The 22,315-nt window shown below is 39.8% G+C and overlaps 1 protein-coding gene across 50 annotated transcripts in view; it reads right to left on the minus strand.

The window, feature by feature from the left end:
• Window positions 1-22,315, minus strand: part of ABI3BP (ABI family member 3 binding protein) — a 496,221-nt gene that overhangs the window by 139,034 nt on the left and 334,872 nt on the right. For 47 of the 50 annotated variants that reach the window (XM_073614909.1, XM_073614887.1, XM_073614930.1 and 44 more), the window contains 6 exons: window positions 15,660-15,725; window positions 15,484-15,564; window positions 10,261-10,338; window positions 5,156-5,230; window positions 4,094-4,162; window positions 1,618-1,689 (listed from right to left, as the gene is read on the minus strand). In XM_073614909.1, the coding sequence (XP_073471010.1) occupies window positions 1,618-1,689; window positions 4,094-4,162; window positions 5,156-5,230; window positions 10,261-10,338; window positions 15,484-15,564; window positions 15,660-15,725 (441 nt within the window). The remainder of the gene's footprint in view (window positions 1-1,617; window positions 1,690-4,093; window positions 4,163-5,155; window positions 5,231-10,260; window positions 10,339-15,483; window positions 15,565-15,659; window positions 15,726-22,315) is intronic. The other 3 variants (XM_073614901.1, XM_073614917.1, XM_073614934.1) reach the window with 3 other exon arrangements.

The raw sequence follows: 22,315 nt of genomic DNA on the forward strand, positions 1-22,315 counted from the left end.
ACAAATAAAAAGTGGCATATCGCTTTAAAACTTACTTTGGTATGGATCATGTACAACAGTAACAACACGCTGCCACTCGCTCATCCGAGCCAGAACAGTGAGGGTAATGATGGTAGCATCTTCACTCCGCCCTTACAGGTTGCGTCCCTGTCAGGATAAGATCTCAAGTCTCCTCGTTGTGGAAAAAAGGAGCTTCTTTCTTGCATTTTTTGACCTTCTGTGTATACAGAAGTCTATTCCAAGGTGAGCATATCTGATATCTGTGGTGGAGTGAATCTTCACTTTGTGGAGTTTGAAGAGCAGGAGGAGGAACTGTATTTCATTTAAACACTCTTGGGACTGCATAGTAATTAAATTGATGTTTGTTGGGACTGAATATTTATATGCTATATACACTATATTGTCAAAAGTATTTGGACGCCTGCCTTTACACACACATGAACTTTAATGGCATCCCAGTCTTAGTCCGTAGGGTTCAATAATGAGTCGGCTCACCCTTTGCAGCTATAAAAGCTTCCACTCTTCTGGGAAGAGTTTCGGAGTGTGTCTATGGGAATGTTTGACCATTCTTCCAGAAGTGCATTTGTGAGGTCAGGCACTGATGTTGGACAACTGGGGAAAAAGCACAATCGCCATACTAAGTGTAGCATATACAGATGTTTAATATGGATAAAAAGACTGTTATTCACAAGAATAAAGACATCGTGAGCATATAGCACTGCAGTTCATAATCATTACTAGAGTGGGGTGTAGTGATGGCCTCTGTGTCCAGGTTCTCAGGATGATTATGAACTGCAGTGCTACATGCTCATGATTTCTTTACTCTTGTGAGTAACAGTCTTTTTATCCATATTAAACATCTGTATATGCTACACTTAGTATGGCGCTTGTGCTTTTTTCCCAGTTGTTTCTTCGTGCTGCTTCTTGCTTCTACACTGAGCTGCCTCTCAAGTGAGCACCATTATTGACTTTACAGACTAATATAGATACATTGATTTCATACACCAGTACTAGTTTGCGCCAAAATTTATTTAACTGATCTTGGACGAGAAGGCCTGGCTCGCATTCTCCACACTAATGCATCTCAAAGGTGTTCTATCGGGTTGAGGTCAGGACTCTGTGCAGGCCAGCCAAACTCATTCATCCATGTCTTTATGGACCTTGCTTTGAGCACTGATGCGCAGTCATGTTGGAGGGGCCATCCCCAAACTGTTCCCACAAAGTTGGGATCATGAAATTGTCCAAAATGTCTTGGTATGCTAACGCCTTAAGAGTTCCCTTCACTGGGACTACGAGGCCAAGCCCATCTCCTGAAAAACAACCCCACACCACAATCCCCCCCTCCACCAAATTATTTGGACTAGTGCACAAAGCAAGGTCCATAAAGACATGGATGAGCGAGTTTGGGGCAAAGCAAAAAGATGGTTGTTATGATCCTCTGTAACATGAATCTGATATGTACAGACAAAAAAGCCTTCCTACAAATATAAGTTCATGTTAAATATTGCCAAATATACAGTAAGAACGTGTGAAAGTTGATTAATTAAATGTGAACTATTGAAATATTATACATTTTTCAGAACATTTTAAAGTTTTAATAATGTTTAAATGTATTACCAGGCTTTGTACGAGTCCGAGGAGATGATTTGGGTTTTTGGGTTATTGGTTGTGGGACTTTTTGCACGGGAACTGGAGAAAAAGAAAACCCATGTACAGCCATTTTTAAATAACTGTTCATAATGTGTACCACACTGTATATTTGAAGACTTATAATGAATAAAGAATGGGTAAAGAATATTCTGTTTGAGGCAGTATGATGATTTTTTTTATTACAATATATGGATGGAATGATTACAACTGTAAAAGCATGAATTGTTAATGGTGCAGTATGTTTCAGCTGATATTAGGTATGAATACTGTATACAGTCTGTCTAAGTTCATGGTAAAGGACCTTATATCAACTGAACAGATTTATTTTTAAGAAATAATTGTTAGTGCAACTGTAAAGCTGTCCACAGTGTACACTCTGCTCCAATACGTTGTACCTCATCACTCATATTGGTCAAGCAGTGATGGCCATGGCAAAATGTCTTCGTGCAAGAGTTTTCATGGGCTGTCACTTGAAATTGCAACAAGTTTACAGCTGTATACATGTTTAAAAAATACAACCATGCATGTTTCTTGCATTTAAATTTGTAGAGCAAGCAGTAGTCATACTTTACTTTACTGTGAGAGTAAAGTAATGAGGTACGCCTCATAAAAATGTTTGCTTTCAACTGATGTTGGTTCTGATATTATCTTCACTGGGGAATCTGATATCAGAGTGGCATTGCCAGCATTTGCAGAGAAGACAGATTACCAATGGAACTTGTTTGCTCACCTTAAGCATGCAACATCATATTTTACCCTAAAATAATAACAACAGTGAAGTAGTGTGGCCAGTCAGAATCTTAGGCAGACCCTAGATTTTGCTATTTTTTTTCCATCCACCACGGGTGAAAGGAAAGAAAACTGATTCCCCATCAACGCTGATACTGAATGACTCTCGCAATGCTATTGTGTTAGGCGAGCGGGCAGACTTCCCTGCCGGCAGAACACAATGTTGCCAGCTATAATCGTTTGGGAAAAACCTGACAGGCTGGTTGTACACAAGTGCTGAACTGGCTGAATTTTGTTCCATGTATGGCCAACTTTAGTTTATAGCTGAGGTCATCAACAGGCTGATTGCCATTTCCCTTTTGATTATGGCCATGTGATGAGAAAATCATAACCCCGTCATCATGGACCTCACTAGCGTTGGGCACTCAGGACACATACAGTATCCTGTGTATGTTTGTGTGTATGCAGGAGGCAAACCCGTGATGTCACGCCGCCGCACCTGTTGAGATGGTGAGTGGGCGTTCGAATTGAATCAATTTGTGCTGTGATTTCTTGTTTTTATGTAAGTGTTATTGCTGTGCGGGGAAATAAATTGGTAAAGCAGATTACACTATGTGGATGCCTTTTATCCTTTATGATTCTTGTGTGGGAGTGTAAATGTACTGGAGAAAGTGGAGGAGGTGGCCACCTTTACCAGACTGAGAAGTATCAAAGAGCCTGTTCCAGAGGATTTAAGCAGTGAGGATTACATAACAGATGTGTATCTCCTATTCCCTGGAGGTGAGCAGGTTTTTCACCTGGTGATGGATATACACAGGAGTGTGAAGCAATAGGCAAGACATTGTGGTGTATTTGATTTTGATTACTTATGGACATTGAATTTTAAGATTGGATTTTGTGACTTATTTACACCAGCACTATCAATTATTTATAGTTCACTTTTTGTTGTTGTTCATGGATGCACTGTATTTATAGAGTGTTGCGCTACACTCTTATTGTATTTATTGATTTGTAAGGGTGGGGTGAAATCACCTTCTTAGTGTCACAGCCAGCAACACGTATGAATAGTAATTATTTTAGGTTTGTCACTAATTGCGCTGATTGTCCCTATGGGCCGGATAAAGATAAGCAAAGGGCCACATCTGGCCCATGGGCCACAGTGTAGAGACCACCGGTCTATAGCATCACTCACGTAAACTCTTATGCCGCGTACACATGATCAGGATTTTGGTCGGAAAAAGATATTATGGCTTTTCCAATGGGATTCCGCTCAAGCTTGCCTTGCATATACACGGTCACAAAAGTTCGCTGAACTTTTGACCGCCAAGAACGCGGTGACGTATAACACTACGACGAGCCGAGAAAATTAAGTTGAATGCTTCCAAGCATGCGTCGAATTGTTTCAGAGCATGCGTAGGAATTTTGCGCGTCGGAATTGCTACAGACGATCGCATTTACGGATAGGAACTTTTTCCAACCGAAAAATTGAGAACATGCTCTCAATCTTTTGCTGGCTGGAATTTGGCCAGCAAAAGTCCGATGGAGCATGCACGCAGTCGCATTTTCCGACCAAAAGCTCTGATCGGTCTTTTGCTGGCCGAATTTCCGATCGTGTGTACGCAGCATTAGACATCATAATAATATTTTATTTGAAGAAATATATGCATGCCATTCAAAAGCAGAAATGCCACTCTAATTAGCTAAAGGTTTTTACCAGGAGTGGTATGGGGGCTTTCAGGTCTTTGTGTTGTTGTGGAATGAGTAGGCAATGTTGTGTTAGGAACTGAAAAAAAGAACATTTTTAGTAGTGACAGTTATTGAAATATTAATACATAGAGAGCATCATTGAGGAGTTTAAATAACGTCTATGACACATAAAAAGCGTTATGTTCACTTGAATCGAGTCCAAAGAAGGATCTCATCATGGTGTAAAAATTGTTTACTCCGGTTTTGCTAAAGGATCCATTACATAAATGTCCTAATAGGCTCCCATGCCCCACCCCAGGTATGCAGGACTTTCCTTAGTGTATCAATATGACCGCACCTCTTTTCTTGATTGTACCTAGGGAAAAGCAAAATACCAGGTCTAGTCTTGCTTAGCGCTGTCTCTGAAAAAAGACATGGGCAGACAGTCTCTGAAAAAGATTACTCCCTACTCTACTCCAATAAACATGACCAAAAAGGAATCCCAAGTCACACACTGAGTGTGTCATATGAAAGATAAAGAACAAAGAAAACTATAAAAAAACGAGTTGCTGCCCACGGTAACTGACCAGGCTTTACCATTCATTGGCTCTTGCTAGCTGCTATGAGAAATGCTATGAGTAGTTGCTCCAATTTTAACTTCAATTTTAGTAAATGCCCTGCCTATAAATGCTATAGATAAGTATATCTCAAATACGTGTGATTATCAAAAGATAGTACTTTTAATTAACAGGAGATGGCCTCAATTTCCACACACAAGTAATATATTTTACAGAATAATTCACATCCTGGTTGTGGTTAGAGTACCGAGGAGCCATAAAAGTGCTTGTATTTTTATATTGATATGATGAATTGACTCGATCAAAATGATCCACTCTGTGGGGTAATTAAAATGGTTAGGTATCATTTGAGGCAGAAAGTAGAGAGTTTCCTAATGACTGGGGAGGTAAAAATGTTTCCTATTTCTGCAAGTATTGAAATATTTTGTTTGACCTCTGTCTGTGTACATGGTATTAATTAAAAAGATGTTCTAATCACAGAATCACAGAAATGAAAAAAAAGATTGTGTTACCCATGGGTACATCTGGCTCGTCAAAGACCTGGATGCTAATAACATGTATAGGTACTTTCTGTATGGTTTTGGGAGCTGTGATGGAGAACAGAATGAATGACAATTATAAAGAAATAGGTTATGTCAGTGAAGAATGAAATAACAATTATAAAGAAAGCTGGTATGGGTATCTTTTTTAAAGTAAACTAATATCTTTTAGGATCTCACAAATACCTTTTAGATGCTGCTGTATTGTTTCAGGAATTTTGCTGAAATATGTCCTGATTTAGCTACCCCATGGGTTTACTTACTGAAGCATGTAAGAAGAACCATGTCTTCCCTGTTGTTAAATCATGCAACTAGCTTGCCTGTTTTACATTACTGTATGAAGATTTGAAAAAGCATTTGTTTTCTCCGCATAATTGGAAGACTTGGTGGTTGTTACTTATGCATCTGTTTTTTTTTCCATACCTGTCAACGGCACTGCCTTTTCATTAAAAAATCCAGAGTAAGATATGTGTGTGGTTACAAAGGCTGTAAATATGTAAACCTAAAGGATTAGCTGAGCCTCAAAATAAGCTTTGGGCACAACCAGAAAAGCAATACTTACAGAAAATTGTGCTATGAGCAATTTACTAAACTGTATCCAAGTATTTCTTATTACGTTAAAAGATCAATAAAATGTGCACTTATAAAGATATAAATAATGATTGAAGGTTCTATAGTTTAAAGTTAACCTGTGGCCACACTATGGCTATCCAAGTATTTACATATTCTTAACAAAAAGTAAATGGATTTGAACCACTTGCCTACCAGGCCAATTCTGGCATTTCTCTCCTACATGTAAAAATCATAATTTATTTGATAAAAAATTACACAGAACCCCAAACGTTATACAGTGGAACCTCGGATTTCAATTAACGAGCGTTCCGCAATATGAGCACTGTATTTTTAAAAATCGTAACTCTGTTTGCGAGTGTTGTCTCGCAACATGAGCACGATTCAGGCCAAAGCGGTGTGCAGTACCACTTTTGGCCTGAGGTGGGGGGCGCCGGAGCCAGGCAGAGCCGAACGTCACGTTCGGAGATAAACGGAAAGGCCCGAGTACAGCACGGCTGACCTCGGCAAATCTCGGGTAGGAAGTCTTTCCGAGGTTTGCCGAGGTCAGCCGAAATGTCCTCGGGCCTTTTTGCCCATATCCAAAGCTCTCCGGTGCCCCCCCCGCTTCTGGCCGTATGTGGTATTGCATCCCATTGAAGTCAATGCGGAACAAATTATTTTCGTTTCCATTGACTTCAATGGGAAAACTCGCTTTGATATGCGAGTACTTTAGATTTCTGAGGTTCCACTGTATATGTTTTTTAGCAGAGACCCTAGAGAATAAAATGGTGGTCATTGCAACTTTTTATCTCGCACGGTATTTGCGCAGCATTAAAAAAAAAAAAAACAGTAAAGTTAGCCCAATTTTTTTGCATAATGTGAAAGATGATGTTACGCTGAGTAAATAGATACCTAACATGTCACGCTTCAAAATTACACACGCTCGTGGAGTAGAATTATTTCTCTTGCTCTAACGTTCGCAGAGATAGCTCACATGTGTGGTTTGAACGCCGTTTACATATGTGGGCGCGACTTACGTATGCATTCGCTTCTGCGAGCCAGCACGGAGGGACGGGACGCTTTAAAAAATTATTTTTTTTATTGTTAATTTCACATTTATTTCTATAGTTTGATGCTTTCTTTTTACATTTTTTAAATCACTTTTATTCCTATTATAAGGAATGTAAACATCCCTTGTAATAGGAATAGTGCGTGACAGGTCCTCTTTACAGTGAGACCTAGGGTCAATAAGTCCCCAGATCTCACCTCTAGGCTGGGAAGCCTGAAATAAACGATCCTGGCTTCCCATTTTTTTTTCAAATGCAGAGGCCGGGCGTGACATCATAAAATCGTGCCCGGCCTCTGAGCGATCATAGAGACTTCACGGACCATCTGGCCTGCCCAAAATCTCTATGGTCACCATCCGGCACCAGTTGGTTCTTTCTCTGGTTCGCCGATCGCAGGGGCGAGCCGGGAGAAGCTCCGGAGGGCGGCGGAGGGAGGACTCTAAAATAATTTAAAATAGGGTATGAAAAAAAATCATGCTTTCCTAAGAATTACAAATTTATACTGGCATTCTTATGGAACAGTGCCTTATTCATCAATCAGCTTCCACATTTATTTATTTTTTGTCAAAGCTTAATTAAAAAAGCTAAAGTTAGAAGCTGATTGGTTACCAAGCACAGCTGCACCAGATTTTGCACTCTTCAGTTTTAGTAAATCAACCGTATAGTGTCTGCAACTGGCAGGCTTGTGAAAAGCCTTGCTAACACTGCAAAGAGCACAAAAAGTAGTAATATTTTTGAAAACAAAGTACTTGTGGCCCATCCTCTTCTTTTCTACTCAGATGAGACCTAAAACTGAACAGTCCTAATTCAAATAATATACAGGCAAAGAAATATCAATGAAGCCTTGGCATATAGCTATATAAAGTTGAAGATCATCAACTATATGCAGCGCCCTGGGGTTTAGTCAGGGAGCTCCTCGCTAAGTCCTTTTGTCAGGAGTAGCTACTGTAGTTAATTGCTAGGGATCCTTTGATTTCTCCCTAAGTTTGGCCTGGTTGTACTTTCCTCTTCTACCACTAGGTGGCTGGCACTTGTAGGTATTAGATTGAGAAGGACAACTCAAGGTCAGGTTATGGGTATATGGGGTATCTCAGCCAATGGGCAGGGATTTTGTTGAATCCCTTGGCCTGCTGGGAGAGCCTATATATTCGAGGGAGGTCAGGTGATCCAGGCTCTTGTGTGCCACCTGGACCTCCATCTGGGTGGACCAGTGTAGTTTGCCCTGGGCTGCTAGGCCAGAGATTGGGCCTATCCCGGGAGCATCAGGCTGCCAGGCTGTGTGAGGGCCTACCCAGAAGTAAGAGGGCAGCGCAGGGTTGGGCCTGCGGCTTGCAGTCCATTCAGAAGTGACAGTTCTGCCGGCCGGAGAACCTGTCAGTGGTCAGAGGTAGAAGGGAAGCTGTCACCACGAAGGGACCAATCGCCTTTACCAGGGACCACAGTGAGTAACTGAAGCAAGTATCGGAGCAATATTCTCACCGAATGGGCACGGTGGAGAGTCGGGAAACTTCATGCAGTGATCAAGTCATGGACCCAACCAGTGGAGGTGACGCTTGTAGAGCAGCTTTGTTTGCCAAGCTAGGGACCGAGCCGGTCAGCAGGGGTGAAGCTTGAAGGTATCCGAAGTACCAAGCCAGGGACCCAGCAGGGAAGCGTGGGTGACATTTGAGGGAGATACCACTGCAAAAGCCTTTAGGAGCTCACAGGATTCAGAGTAGTGAATCAGAGGGTCTAGCGAGAGACCAGTAGCTCAAGGGGGCTGAAGAACTACAAGGAGAAGTTGTAGTACAGCTGAGAGAACTGTTGCTTTGAGTTAGGAACTGTTTAAGTGCTATTACCATAGGAGACAGCAATCCTGCACGTGCAGAAGTGGCACCTTGCTAGGGCCTTTCCCTGTATGGCTGTCCTCCTGATGAAGTCTAGGAGTCTGATAATTGAAATTGCAACTACTTAAGGGTGTCCCGGCCCTAGCCCTCTTTCCCTTGCAAAATATAAAAAGGACTGTCAAAGAAATAAAACTTCTTTTACATCCAAGAAGTGTCTGGCGCCCAATGACTTTTATCACCTTAGCACCCACTATGCCTCACAACCCACCACATATTGAAGGATGTCAGTTATCTTTGGCCTTGAAGGTTCTCATTAGACTGGAACAGGTAAGAGATTCTGCTACATATACATTGTTGCATTTATTTCACAATGCTGTATTATTAGCCCATACATAGTTTTGTTAGTACACCATGCTTATGGCTTTAACCAAAATGTTTAAAATATTTTCTTTTTCAGTTAGATTAGTTTATAGTGTATGTATTTTTAAAAATGTCATATTCAGCAAGTAAGTGTAATGGTAGTCTCCCATTTGGTTTTGGCTGTATATCCATATCTGATGTTCTAAAAAAAAGCTTGTGCTTACTGTACATAGCTCAGTAGATTAGGGTACAATTTGAACATTTAAGTAAATAAATCAGATGACTGACTCATCACTCTCTCTGTCCCTTCTCTACTATAGCTTCTTCAAAAGTTTTAATCAAAGAAGCATGCAATCTAAGAATTTCCGCTGCTTTCTCTCTTTATAAAATAATAATATACTGTATATGTAGTAATATTAATCAATTATATTTATAGAAATAGTAAAGTGAACCAGCCATAAATCATCAGTGTAAAAACATAAATAAAATTGACCTAAAAGTAATAATGAAAACACATGCTGATTTTCAAATCTTAAGCAGTCTGAGGAGGGTAACAAACACAAATCAATCCAAATACACCAAAAACATGTGTGTACACTCACATAGAACAATATAGAAGAAACCTAGGTCCATTTTTTTAGGAAGATAGAGACTATGGCACACTACCTATGCATATGACAATCCCTAAGTTGCTCTCCATTTGTTTTTCAAAAATAATACTTGGCTAACACTGGGAACATCAAGTCTGTACTTTATGACTGTTAATACTGCAGATCCCTATGATATATGGTTAGCAGTGTGTTTTATGTCAACTCCTAATGTGCCTACCTGTGAGCAGTCAGAAAGGACCAAACTTGGTTTCATCTTAAGGTGACCTCCCCATGTAATATCACTTGAAACAACGCAAGGTAGTTTGCTAAGACCACAGTTTTTTCTTTCACTGGCTGTAATGTCCAGGATCAACTATGGAATATATCTTTTTCACCCATCTCCTCCTAATGTAAGACCCAAACTAAAATGCATCTGAAAATGCTACCATCATCATCTTCAGGTACTGAAAAGATATAGCATACATGAAAAATAGGTGCTCTGAAATCTCAACAGAAGTCCCTTTAAGTGCCCTTTAAATTTTTATCATTTCTAATTTCAACTGTAGACCATACTTTTCAACTGTAGACCATACTCTGTGAAAACCAAGATCTAGGCAACTATACTGGAGTATACATTTTTTCACATTTAAATCCTGTACTAGAAAAACTAATATCTCAGTTACCAGGTTTTGACTGTGGTATTTTATTTGACTGAGTTGTTTTAGGGGTTGGAGGTGCAGTGGTTTGTGTTTCACTTTGCACTGAAAAATAAATAGAAAAAAACAGATGTTTAAATGATTCTCTGAAACTGATTCTCTGAAAAAAAGAACAAAAAATGTCCATTGTGCGATTGTTAAGTAGAGGAATAAAAAGCAAGGAATGTAGAATGGAAAGAAGGCTAGTGGAAGCATGCCTTTTTATATAAAATAAAGAAAACTTTTCATGCTCTGAGGCACAGATTTGTAGCAAAGGAGAAGGTTGAAATCTTGCATAGCAACACATGATCAAGAGGATACTATTTCTAGCAGCAAATTATACAGCATTGGGCTTATTCAGTAAAGTATATGGGTGCAAAGAGTTATGATAATGCTCATCATACAATAATCCATAAGAACCAATCAGCTATCATTATTATTAAACATGATTTACATGGTGCCCTGCGTATAGTGCTATACAAATAGGTGAAGAAGAGTGCATACAAATCTAACAGACAGTAGATGTGAAAGTAATTTTGAATCTGTTACTGAAATAACGGAAGAATGTCTAAGAGAGGATTTTACAGTATGTTTATCTTGAAGAACTGTGTTTTTTAAACTTTTTTAAATTGAAAATATTGTGCATGGTACCAATAATGACAGAATATTGTGTTTTAGAACATCATATCTGAATGTGTACAACAGTGTTTCTCAACTCCAGTCCTCAAGGCGCACCAACAGGTCATATTTTCAAGATTTCCACTATTTTGCACAGGTGATTTGATCAGTTTTCAATGCCTTAGTATTTACCACAGCCGTTTCATCCGAGGGAAATCCTGAAAACATGACCTGTTGGTGCACCTTGAGGACTGGAGTTGAGAAACACTGGTGTACAAGGTAAAAGAAAACATAGCAGTAACATATTATTGCAATATTGTTATGTAATGAACACAATAAAGTTATCATAACATAAAACATGACACCTGTTCTTCATTGTTGTACATTCATGGAAAAAGAACAAGGTCCTTTAATCTGGTGATCAAAGTGATGAATGGCATGTGTGCATAATTGTTCCATTAGTTCACGGGAGGTGCCCATCAATATTAAGAACTGTGTAGCTCATAGAACCAATTTACGTGTCTACAGATGGGTACAGATAGGTAGCAATTTACATGACTACACATGGGTAGCATCGAAATCAGGAGGGTTAGGAAAAGGAAGGGAGGAAGAGTATTGGGGATGAGTAAGGCAAGTAGGGGGAATGGGTAGGGGAGGATATCCATCCCCTAAGGGAAGGATATCTGTCCCTTAACACCACGTTTTTAGTTTCAGATAGAGACTCTAACAGGTGGTTTTAAGCAGCGTGTATGAGGGTGAGAAAGTGGTGGCAGGAATCGGGTTCTGCTGCTTAGGAATAAGGAATTACCACCAAAACCAGATTTTGGTGTAGGCATTCAGAGAGCGGTCCAATTCTGCTGCAAGGTATGCCATGTTGTAAACATCTTGGATGTGTTTTCATAGGTCTTTTGTAGGCTGTCTCATTGGTTATTGCCCATTCAATGCAATTAAGCATCTGGCTGAAGTCAAAATGTGATTCATTAATTTAATGGAATAGTTAGGCTCAGAAGGAAGTTAACTGGTTCAAAAGGGATAAATAGGGCCAGTAATGTTTCAAGAAAGGATTTGCTTTTAAGTCAGAAAGAATATCATTACCATTATCAATAGATATGGTATAGGCTAAAGGGAAACCTACAGAAATTGGATGGAATTGTTGGGTTAATCATTAGAGATATTTTGGAGTGTTATACCACTGGAGGATTATATTGGTTCTCTTTGTATATAATGCATATATAGGTTTTATTGGTGCTACTCCATATCTCCTCCCAGTCATCATGTTCTGGAGTGCAACCCAGAGAGTCTTTCCATTTGAGAATATATTTATATTTAGGAAATAGGTTAGTGGATATAGTGTTTAAGTATCTATAAATGCCTTTTATAAAGTGTGCTTTTGAAGGACCTTCCAAGCAAAGTTCCTCAAAAGAAGGCAATTTAGAAAACATTAGGTTTTTGAAAATAGTGAGCATAATCATTGACTAGAAAATAGATGAATAAAGACTTTGATAATAGGTTGAGAGTGGATTGTAGGCTCTGGAAAGAGAGGGAGGCCCTATTTCCTTTGTGAATTATGTCTTGAAACCGAAAATACAAAATTGTCCAGCCAGGTTTATGTTGGTACACAAATAAATGGGAGTGTGTCTGTAGAAGACAGATGGAATTAGTTTTTTCAGTATAACCATATATCTTTGGTATGAACCAGGACAGAACTGAAGATTCCTTCAAGTTGGTAGTGGCTGACCACAGCAGAAAGTTCAAATAGATAAGCATGGTCCAAAAGTTCTCTATCTCCAGCCACCTGTTTAGAGGATAAAAAGCTGACCAAGAGGTTTAGTGGAAAAAAATGGCTTCTAGATAGTATTTAGTGATGTCAAGAAAACCAAGACCTTTCTGGTATTGAGAGGAGAGGAGAACCTGTTTAGCCACTCTATGCCTGTTATCACTCCAAGTGAAGTTTAGCATAGCCTATTTTATTGCTTTAGGATATTTGAGGAGGATCTTATCTGGTTTTATAGTGGTAGACTAATTTTGCTTAAACCATAATTTTAATGGAGGTTATTTTATTTATCCATATAGTTTTACAATTTTGTAGGTAGTTTTTAGGGTTCTCTGAATAGCGGCAAGAAATGAGTGTGATTTAGTTTAGATACTTGGGAGGTGAATTAAAGAGGTGAGTTTGAAGGCTAGAGGGCTAGAGGACTGCTAAACAGTGCCTGTAGGAGTAAAAAGCTCAAAGTGTACTGTAGCATTGGTAGTAGTTCCTGATAAGTGAGAAGGAAGTTGGAGTTAGGAAGAACTATTCAGAAATTATTGAATATTGTAAATATGACAGCACAATTAGCACAAGATGAAGCACTAATATATTAACCCTAAAAATCATAATGAAATGTAAATACTGGGGAGGGATTTTTGGGTGTGAGGTTATTTTTTAGTAGGGAAGCAGGCTAAGATGATGGAAATATGAAAAGAACATATGTATAGATGGAGAAGACAAAAAAAATACTCAAACAGTGCCATTTGATACACTCACAGACAGAGGAAGAAATAATGTTGAACTATGAGATATATATACTGTATCTGTTCAGAAAGCTAGAAAGGCATTAAGTAAGGACACAAGCATCTGGGGCAGCAATATGTGGTCAACAGCATCAAAGGCTGGAGAAAGAAGAGTTTATTTACTAAAGGCAAATAGGCTGTTCCATTTGCAAGGGAAGTAGATTTTGAAAGGGAATATTCCCAAAGGCTTTGTCAATATTGTTAAATTTCATGTTGCAAAATACCCAATTGCGTGTAAACAAAATAAAAAACAGCATTTTGCTTGCACATGATTGGATGATGGAAGTCAACAGAGCTTCTTCTCATTCAATAACTACAATTCCAATTGCAAAGTGAGCAAAGGGTGTTAGTGGAATGAGCAGGACAGACTGAGGATGATCATCAGGGTATTAGAAGAAACAGCTTGTCAAATCAAAGTTGATGTATTGTTTAATAAGTAGAGAAACAACAAAAAAAATATACACTTACATAATGGCTATCAGGAGTATGCACAGGAATCACAGCACATAGCAAAGCACAATCCAAATGCAGGGATTTAGACGACAAGCAAGTGGATAACTGTAAGAAGCGAACATGCACAGGTGCGCTGAAGCGTAAGCTGTAAGGAGCGTGGTATGTGTATTCTCAGGAGCACGGTGAAAGGAAGATAACGGTGCAGCAGTGAGCAACACGTTTCAGGGGCCCTTCCTCATTTTCCAAGTTGTGTAATTGCTTTTATTTAACTAATTTTTGCTTTACTGGAGTTTGCAGAATAAGTCTCCAGTTGACCCCCTGAGTTCGGGTACTTTGGCTTGCCAGTCCGGATACATCCACACATGTGAGGAAGTAATTAGAATTTTAAGGCTGGCTCCTCACCTTTCATTGTGGTAAACATGATAAACATTCATTACCAACATGCACAGTTTAAAATATGCTTTACCACAATTCACAGTAATTCTATACAATAATTCTTATTCTAAACAGCACTCCAATACACATATACATTAGAACCAAATACATCTGTGCTACAGCGCAAAATGTGCATGTGAATGTTTTGTACCTTGTGGCGAGCTGCGTTGCAAAACATAGTGCAGGTACATTTTTTCCTGTTAAAGGTGAGTCTATTTAAACTGAATTAGCTACCTTAACATAATGGGCATCAAGAAATTTGTGTATTAATATACATGCAGCAATGCATGCAATGTACGTGCTGGGAATTCATGACTGGCAGCATTAAATATGACTCCCAACAATGATCAAGATGCTGTTCTTGAGGTCACCATGCTTATATGATCAGCTCATAAAAGCCTACCCCCCACTGCCTACCACCTATGTCACTAGATTTACAGCCAGGTTAGCTGTGCACACCCTTTAAGCTTATCCTACACTGGGCACAGAGGGCCTCCTACATAGTTTAAGGACTCACAAACCTGTAGCATAACACCACAGCAGAAGCTTGGTAAACAGAAAATGATTTAATATGTTAGTTTTTAATATAAAGTAACTTGTCTGATTGATATACAGGAAATAAGAGCTGAAGGTGGAGGTTAGAGAAATAATAAAAAGCTGCTTTGGGTTTATGAGACCATGTGGCTATGAAAGGGTATTGCTTGGTAGATGAGAGAGCATTCCTAAACGCCTACAGAGCATATTTTTGTATCAGGTAAATACTCATTAATATTGTTTTTTCTTCAACACTGTTTGCTTTTTCAATCCTTAATTTATTTTAACATAATAAAATCTATTCTGATTGGCTGTTATGGGTAATGCACCTTGCATATATTCATTACTGTTTGCATCGTCATGTTGAATAAGCCAGGATGATTAACAAAGTAGGTGATGAACTGCCTGTCTTGTGCTAGAACTGTATGTTAAAATGTGCTCTTCATCTGCAACAGCTTCCATTCAAGAGTTGTGTATGCAAAGATAAAAGAATAGCTGTAGAGAATACTGTAGCTACAAGTCCAAGCTAAATAATTTAGAAGCATTCATGCGTAGCTGTCTGCACTGCTGGCTTATGATTGCCGATAAACAAGGCAATTTAAAAATAGGCCACTTTACCACTTGGAAGTGCTGGATCCGGATATATATGAAGTCTAATCAGGTTTATTGGCATCTTTACGGTTTGTGCTGGTTTTGGCACTGCACAGAATATAACAGAAACCATGAGTAATAGGGGAAATAGTAAATTGGGAAAGAAATGTTTGTTGTTTTTCCAAAGTGCATATATAATTTACCAGCAGTTGGTGGTGGACTTTGAGATGTTTTGTGAGGTTTAGAAGTAACATCTTTTTCAGTTTTACCTGGCAGCAGAAAATAAAGAGTTTTCTTAAATATTACACTTGATTGCAAAAGCCCAGTTACTATTTTAAGTTGCTTTTCATAAACATGTATACATAAGAAAGAAAAGGATGTGTGCTCAGATGTAACCCATATTGCTGGAAAAAGGTAATTGCATACTAAAATTTTATAATGCACATTTTTCAAGTTGAAGTGAACCAGAAACTGGTCAAAAAGTTCAGAGCTGAAAACAGTTGCAATAACTTTTGACATTTGGATAAATGACTCACACATCACTGGGTAGCAGGTGTCCAGATGTCTATTAAACATGACACAGAAAAGCAACACTCCTTTTTATGACATCGCTCAAAATATTGAACAGTCCCTTTGGATATGTGCACTTAGAGCCATCAAGGGTGAAAAGGATGTGTTTCTAGCTGTAAATCAGCAAGGGCAAGGCCATATAGGTGTTTTGCAACAAGGTTCTATTCTAAAAAGAAAACCACTACAGCAGGGGTGTCAAACTGCCGGCCCTCCAGCTATGGCGAAACTTCAAGTCCAATGAGGCATTCATTGCAAGGCTGACAGTTACAAGCATGACTCCCACAGGCAGAGGCATGATGGGACTTGTAGTTTCGCCACAGCTGGAGGGCCGCCAGTTTCAGATCCCCGCACTACAGTATAATGCTGCGGAGCTACTTCAACTCTGATAGATTTGAATGTAGATCAATCAAGCTGTCACATCAGCAATTTTTTTTTCTCAAATTGTCAGTCTTTTTGCACGGCGAGGGTGCCGATGATCGTGGTCAATGGTCGCAATGACCGCCGGCCACGAGTGATCATGACCAGGAGAGACAGAACAGGGATGAGTGTGTGTAAACAGGCAGGAGTGACAGATGGTGTGTTCCTCTTAGCTAGGAACCACAATCCGTCACTTCCTCTAGTCAGTCCTCTCCCCCTTCAGTTCCACCTCCCAGGGAACATAGTTAACCCCTTCACCGCCTCCTAGTGTTAACCCCTTCACTGCCAGTGACGATTTTACAGTAATCAATGCATTTTTAATTGCACTGATCACTGTATTAATGCCAATGGTTCCAAAAATGTGTCAAAATTGTCCGATGTGTCCGTCATAATGTCGCAGTCATGATAAAAATTGCAGATCACCGCCATTACTAGTAAAAAAAAATAAATAAATAAAAATGCTATAAATATATCCCCTATTTTGTAGACGCTAAAACTTTTGCGCAAACCAATCAATATACGCTTATTGCAATTTTTTTTTACCAAAAATATGCAGAAGAATACATATCGGCCTAAACTGAGAAAAAATTAGCTTTTTTTTTTTAAAAAAATGGGGTATTTAATATAGCAAAAAGTACAAAATATTGTGTTTTTTTCAAAATTGTAGCTGTTTTTTTGTTTATAGCGTTAAAAATAAAAACCACAGAGGCAATAAAACACTACCAAAAGAAAGCTCTATTTGTGGGAAAAAAAGGACAGAAATTTTGTTTGGCTACAACGTCGCACGACTGCACAATTGTCAGTTAAAGTGACACAGTGCTGCATCGCAAAAAACGCTCTGGTCAGGAAAGCGGTAAATTCTTCCGGGGCTGAAGTGGTTAAGGGGGAAAATCCTTCCGGGGCTGAAGTGGTTAAAATACCTTGCACATAAGATGTTTAAAGTGAACAAAGGTTCACAAATTAAAAATTCAGGTGGTGTTTCTCTTTGCTTAATCGTAATTTACACAAACCACTTTTTAGATGGTGTACAATAATAAGGAGCTTTAAAAGTGTCCATATGCAAGCACATCATACACAGTCAGGTTTTAGGCTTTCTCTGCTAACAATCACAACTTCTTTGGACTCCCACTGACTTTTTGGTAAAGAAGTTCTGCAGAGAGAACTTGAAGATGTGATTTTTTTAGAGCAATCTACATCTAACAGATATTTTTAACCACTTACCCACTGGGTACTTAAACCCCATTCCTAACCAGACCAATTTTCAACTTTCGGTGCTCTCACATTTTGAATGACAATTGCTCAGTTATGCAGCACTGTACCCATATGAAATTTTTGCCTTTCTTTTCACACAAATAGAGCTTTCTTTTGGTGGTATTTAATCACTGCTGGGTTTTTTATTTATATATATATCTATAGATATATATATATAGATATATATATATATCTATATATATATATCTATATATATATATATATATCTATATATATATATATATAAGAAAAAAGACTGAAAATTAAAAAAAAAAAATTTGGGCAAAATTTATACTACTACGTATGTTTGGTAAAAATAACCCAAATTGGTGTATATTATTTGGTCTTTGTGAAAGTTATAGAGTCCACAAGCTATGGTGCCAATCTCTGGAAATTGATCACACCTGAAGTACTGACGGCCTATCTCATTTTTTTGAGACTCTAACAAGCCAGGAAAGTGAAGACCCCTTTTTGGAAAGTAGACATTCCAAGGTATTTAGTAAGAGGCATGGTGAGTTTTTTAAGTTGTAATTTTTCCCACAATTCTTTTGCAAAATTAAGATTTTTGCTTCTTTTTTTTCTTCACAAAATTGTCATATTAGCAGGCTATTTCTCAAACACAGCATATGCATACCACAAATTACACCCCAAAACACATTCTGCTACTCCTCCTGAGTACAGCGATACCTCATGTGTGAGACTTTTACACAGCGTGGCCATATACAGAGGCCCAACATTGAGGGAGCACCATTAGGCGTTCTAGGAGCATAAATTACACATATCATTTCTTGACTACCTCTTGCACTTTTGAAGGCCCTGGAACACCAGGACAATTGAAACACCTCAAAAATGACCCAATTTTGGAAAGGAAACACCCCAACGTATAATCTATGAGGTATAATGTGTCTTTTGAACATGTCATTTTTTTCTACAAGTTTTTGGAAAATGTGGAAAGAAAATGAAAACGCATTTTATTTTACACAAAGTTGTCCATTTATACAATATTTCTAACACATTGCATGTACATACCAAAAATTACACCCCAAAATACCTTCTCCTACTCCTCCTGAGTACGGTGATACCACATGTGGGAGACTTTTCCACAGCCAGGCCACATACAGAGGCCCAACATGCAGGGAGCACCGTCAGGTGTTCTAGGGGCATACATTTCAAATCTAATTTGACTACTTTTTACACATTTGTGAGGCACTGTAGTGGCATGGATGTGGCATGGATGAGAACTGATGTGGCATGGATGAGCATGAATGGGGATGGATGAGCCGTGGATGGGGATGGCTGAGCATGATTGAGCCATAAATGTGGATGGCTAAGTATGGATGGGATGACTGAGCGTGAATGAGTATGGCTGTGTATGGTTGAGCATGGCTGAGTACAGATGGGATGGCTGAGTATGGATGGGATGGCTGAGTATGGATGAGTATGGCTCAGTATGGCTGGGTACGGCTGAGTATGGCTGGGTATGACTGAGTAAGGCTCGGGTACGGCTGAGTATGGCTGGGTACGGCTGGGTACGGCTGATTACGGCTGGGTACGGCTGATTACGGCTGGGTATGGCTGAGTACGGCTGGGTATGGCTGAGTGCGGTTGGGTATGGCTGGGTACGGCTGAATATGGCTGGGTATGACTGGGTATGGCTGAGTATGGCTGGCTATGGCTTGGTATGACTGAGTATGGCTGGGTATGACTGGGTATGACTGAGTATGAACACTGAAGAAATGTCTGCACTCCAAGATCTATCAAAATTCGTATTTAATGAATGAACATCCCAAGTGTTACAGACAGTTCATATGGTAGACGCGTTTCACACACTAACAGGTGCGCTTATTCAATAAGCGCACCTGTTAGTGTGTGAAATGCGTCTACCATTTGAACTGTCTATAACACTTGGGATGTTCTTTCATTAAATACGAATTTTGATGGATCTTGGAGTGCAGCCATTTCTTCAGTGTTGATCGTATGCGGAGGCAAGCCGAGGCGGAAACCCATGATATCATTAGGCTTCTTGTCTCACCTGGAGCAGCGAGTTCTTTTGTTTGGATATTATGACTGAGTATGGCTGGGTATGGCTGAGTATGGATGGGGGTGGATGGATGGATGAGTATTACTGAGTATGGATGGCTGAGCATGGATGGATGGATTAGTATTGCTGAGTATGGATGGGGGTGAATGGGAAGGCTGAGCATGGATGGATGGATGAGTATTGCTGAGTATGGAAGGCTGAGCATGGATGCATGGATGAGTATTGCTGAGTATGGATGGCTGAGCATGGATGGATGGATGAGTATTGCTGAGTATGGATGGCTGAGCATGGATGGATGGATGAGTATGACAGAGGGATGGCTGAGCATGGATGGATGGCTGGATGAGTATGACAGAGGGATGGCTGAGCATGGATGGCTGGCTGGATGAGTATGACAGAGGGATGGCTGAGCATGGATGGCGGGCTGGATGAGTATGACAGAGGGATGGCTGAGCGTTGATGGATGGCTGGATGAGTATAACAGAGGGATGGCTGACCATGGATGGATGACTGGATGAGGCTGCAATGGGCACAGATCAGCGCTGTGGGAACTACAGATCCAGCCCAAAGTGCTGCTGCACCCGATCTCTCCCCTCTCCGCTCACACTGTACCGATCAGTACAGAGAGGGGAGAGAGGAACCGGATATGACGCCGGTTTGTTTACAAGTGATCGCTTTGTCATTTGACGGAACAATCAAGTGGTAGCTGTCAGCGGCCGTTTACCGTGATTCGTGATGTCACTGATACTCCCGTGTGCATGCCCCGGGGGGCGGGATTCTGGGAGGAAGTCAATGTATGCCCTCCCAGAGTTATCGAGTCGTGCTGTAGCCATCATTCGGCTATGGCGCAGTTGTTAAGTGGTTAAAATATGGATCGGATCGCCAAATACTGAGAAGACGAAATCCTAGGTATCTTAATCTGAGTCTTTGTTTGGGCAATTTAACTCACTGGTATAATTTCACCAATATATCTGGGAGAATTTAAAATTACGGGACTTGCTTTAGCTTGAGACACCACTGTCACGTTTTTTTTTTTTTTAAGTTTCTAGTATTTACTGGAATGTTGCACAGACTAATAATACTGTTTGTACATGCTTGTTGTTAAACAAGTTATGAGGGAAAAAAAGAAAATACACACCTACATACATGATGGCTTAAATTGTAATTGCTGGCAATTCTTATATAGGACCTCAAAGCCAAACTTGGTTTAAATAGAAGTCCCACTAGATAACGTGTGCCAGAAAGTACCATTATACATTTTCCTATTTTCAGATGACACTGAAACCTAAGGAAAAACCTCTGAATTCCACAGTGTGAAGTAAGTAAGCACTTCTATCCCCCCAACATAACAACACTTGATGCCTGATCAACCTATTGCCAGGTTTGAGCACTGTCACCGGGAAGGTGCTAAAGCTAATGCAAAAACCATTTGTCAAAAAGTCAGAAGCTGGCTTAATATTCATGGAGGAGCTTAGCTTGATAAGTGAGGCAACAGGTTATCCTTAAGATGTACTAATAGGGCTAGGGAGCGATATACACTCACCGGCTATGTTATTAGGTAGACCAATTTAATTGCTTGGTAACACAAATTGCTAATCAGCCAATCACATGGCAGCAACTTAATGCATTTAGGCATCTAGATGTGGTGAAGGTGATTGATGAAGTTCAAATTGAGCATCAGAATGAGAAAGAAAGGGGATATAAGTGACTTTGAATGTGGCACGGTTGTGGTGCCAGACGGGCTGGTCTGAGTAATTTAAAAACGACTGATCTACTGGGATTTTCATGCACAACCATCTCTAGGGTTTACAGAGAATGGTCCAAAAAAGAGAAAATGCCCAGTTGTATGGACGAAAATACCTTGTTGATGTCAGAGGTCAGAGGAGAATGGGCAGACTGGTTCAAGATGATAGAAACGCAACAGTAACTCAAATAACCGCTAGTTACAACCAAGGTATGCAGAATACTATCTCTGAATGCACAACACATCGAACTTTAAAGCAGATGGGCTACAGCAGCAGAAGGCCACACCGGGTGCCACTCTTATCAGCTAAGAACAGAAAACTGTGTCCACAATTCACACAGGCTCACCAAAATTGCACGATGGAAGATTGGAAAAATGTTGTCTGGTCTGATGAGTCTTAATTTCAGCTGTGACATTCAGATGGTTTAGTCAGAATTAGTTATGAACAACACTAAAGCTTAGGTTCCATCCTGCCTTGTATTAACAGTTCAGGCTGGTGGTGGTGTAATGTTGTAGGGGATATTTTCTTGGCACACTTTGGGCCCCTTAGTACCAATTGAGCATTGTTTAAACACTACGGACTACATGAATATTGTTGCTGATTATGTCCATCCCTTTATGACTACAGCGTTCCCATCTTCTGATGGCTACTTCCAGCAGGATAATGCACCATGTCACAAAGATCAAATCATCTCAAACTGGTTTCTTGAACATGACAATGAGGTCAATGTACTCCATTGGCCTCCAGAGTCACCAGATCTCAATCCAATAGAGCACCTTGTGTGATGTGGTGGAACAGGAGATTCGCATCATGAATGTGCAGCCAACAGATCTGC

This window comes from Aquarana catesbeiana, linkage group LG02 (genome assembly GCF_042186555.1).
Source record: "Aquarana catesbeiana isolate 2022-GZ linkage group LG02, ASM4218655v1, whole genome shotgun sequence".
In the NCBI taxonomy this organism is placed as follows: Eukaryota; Metazoa; Chordata; class Amphibia; order Anura; family Ranidae; genus Aquarana; species Aquarana catesbeiana.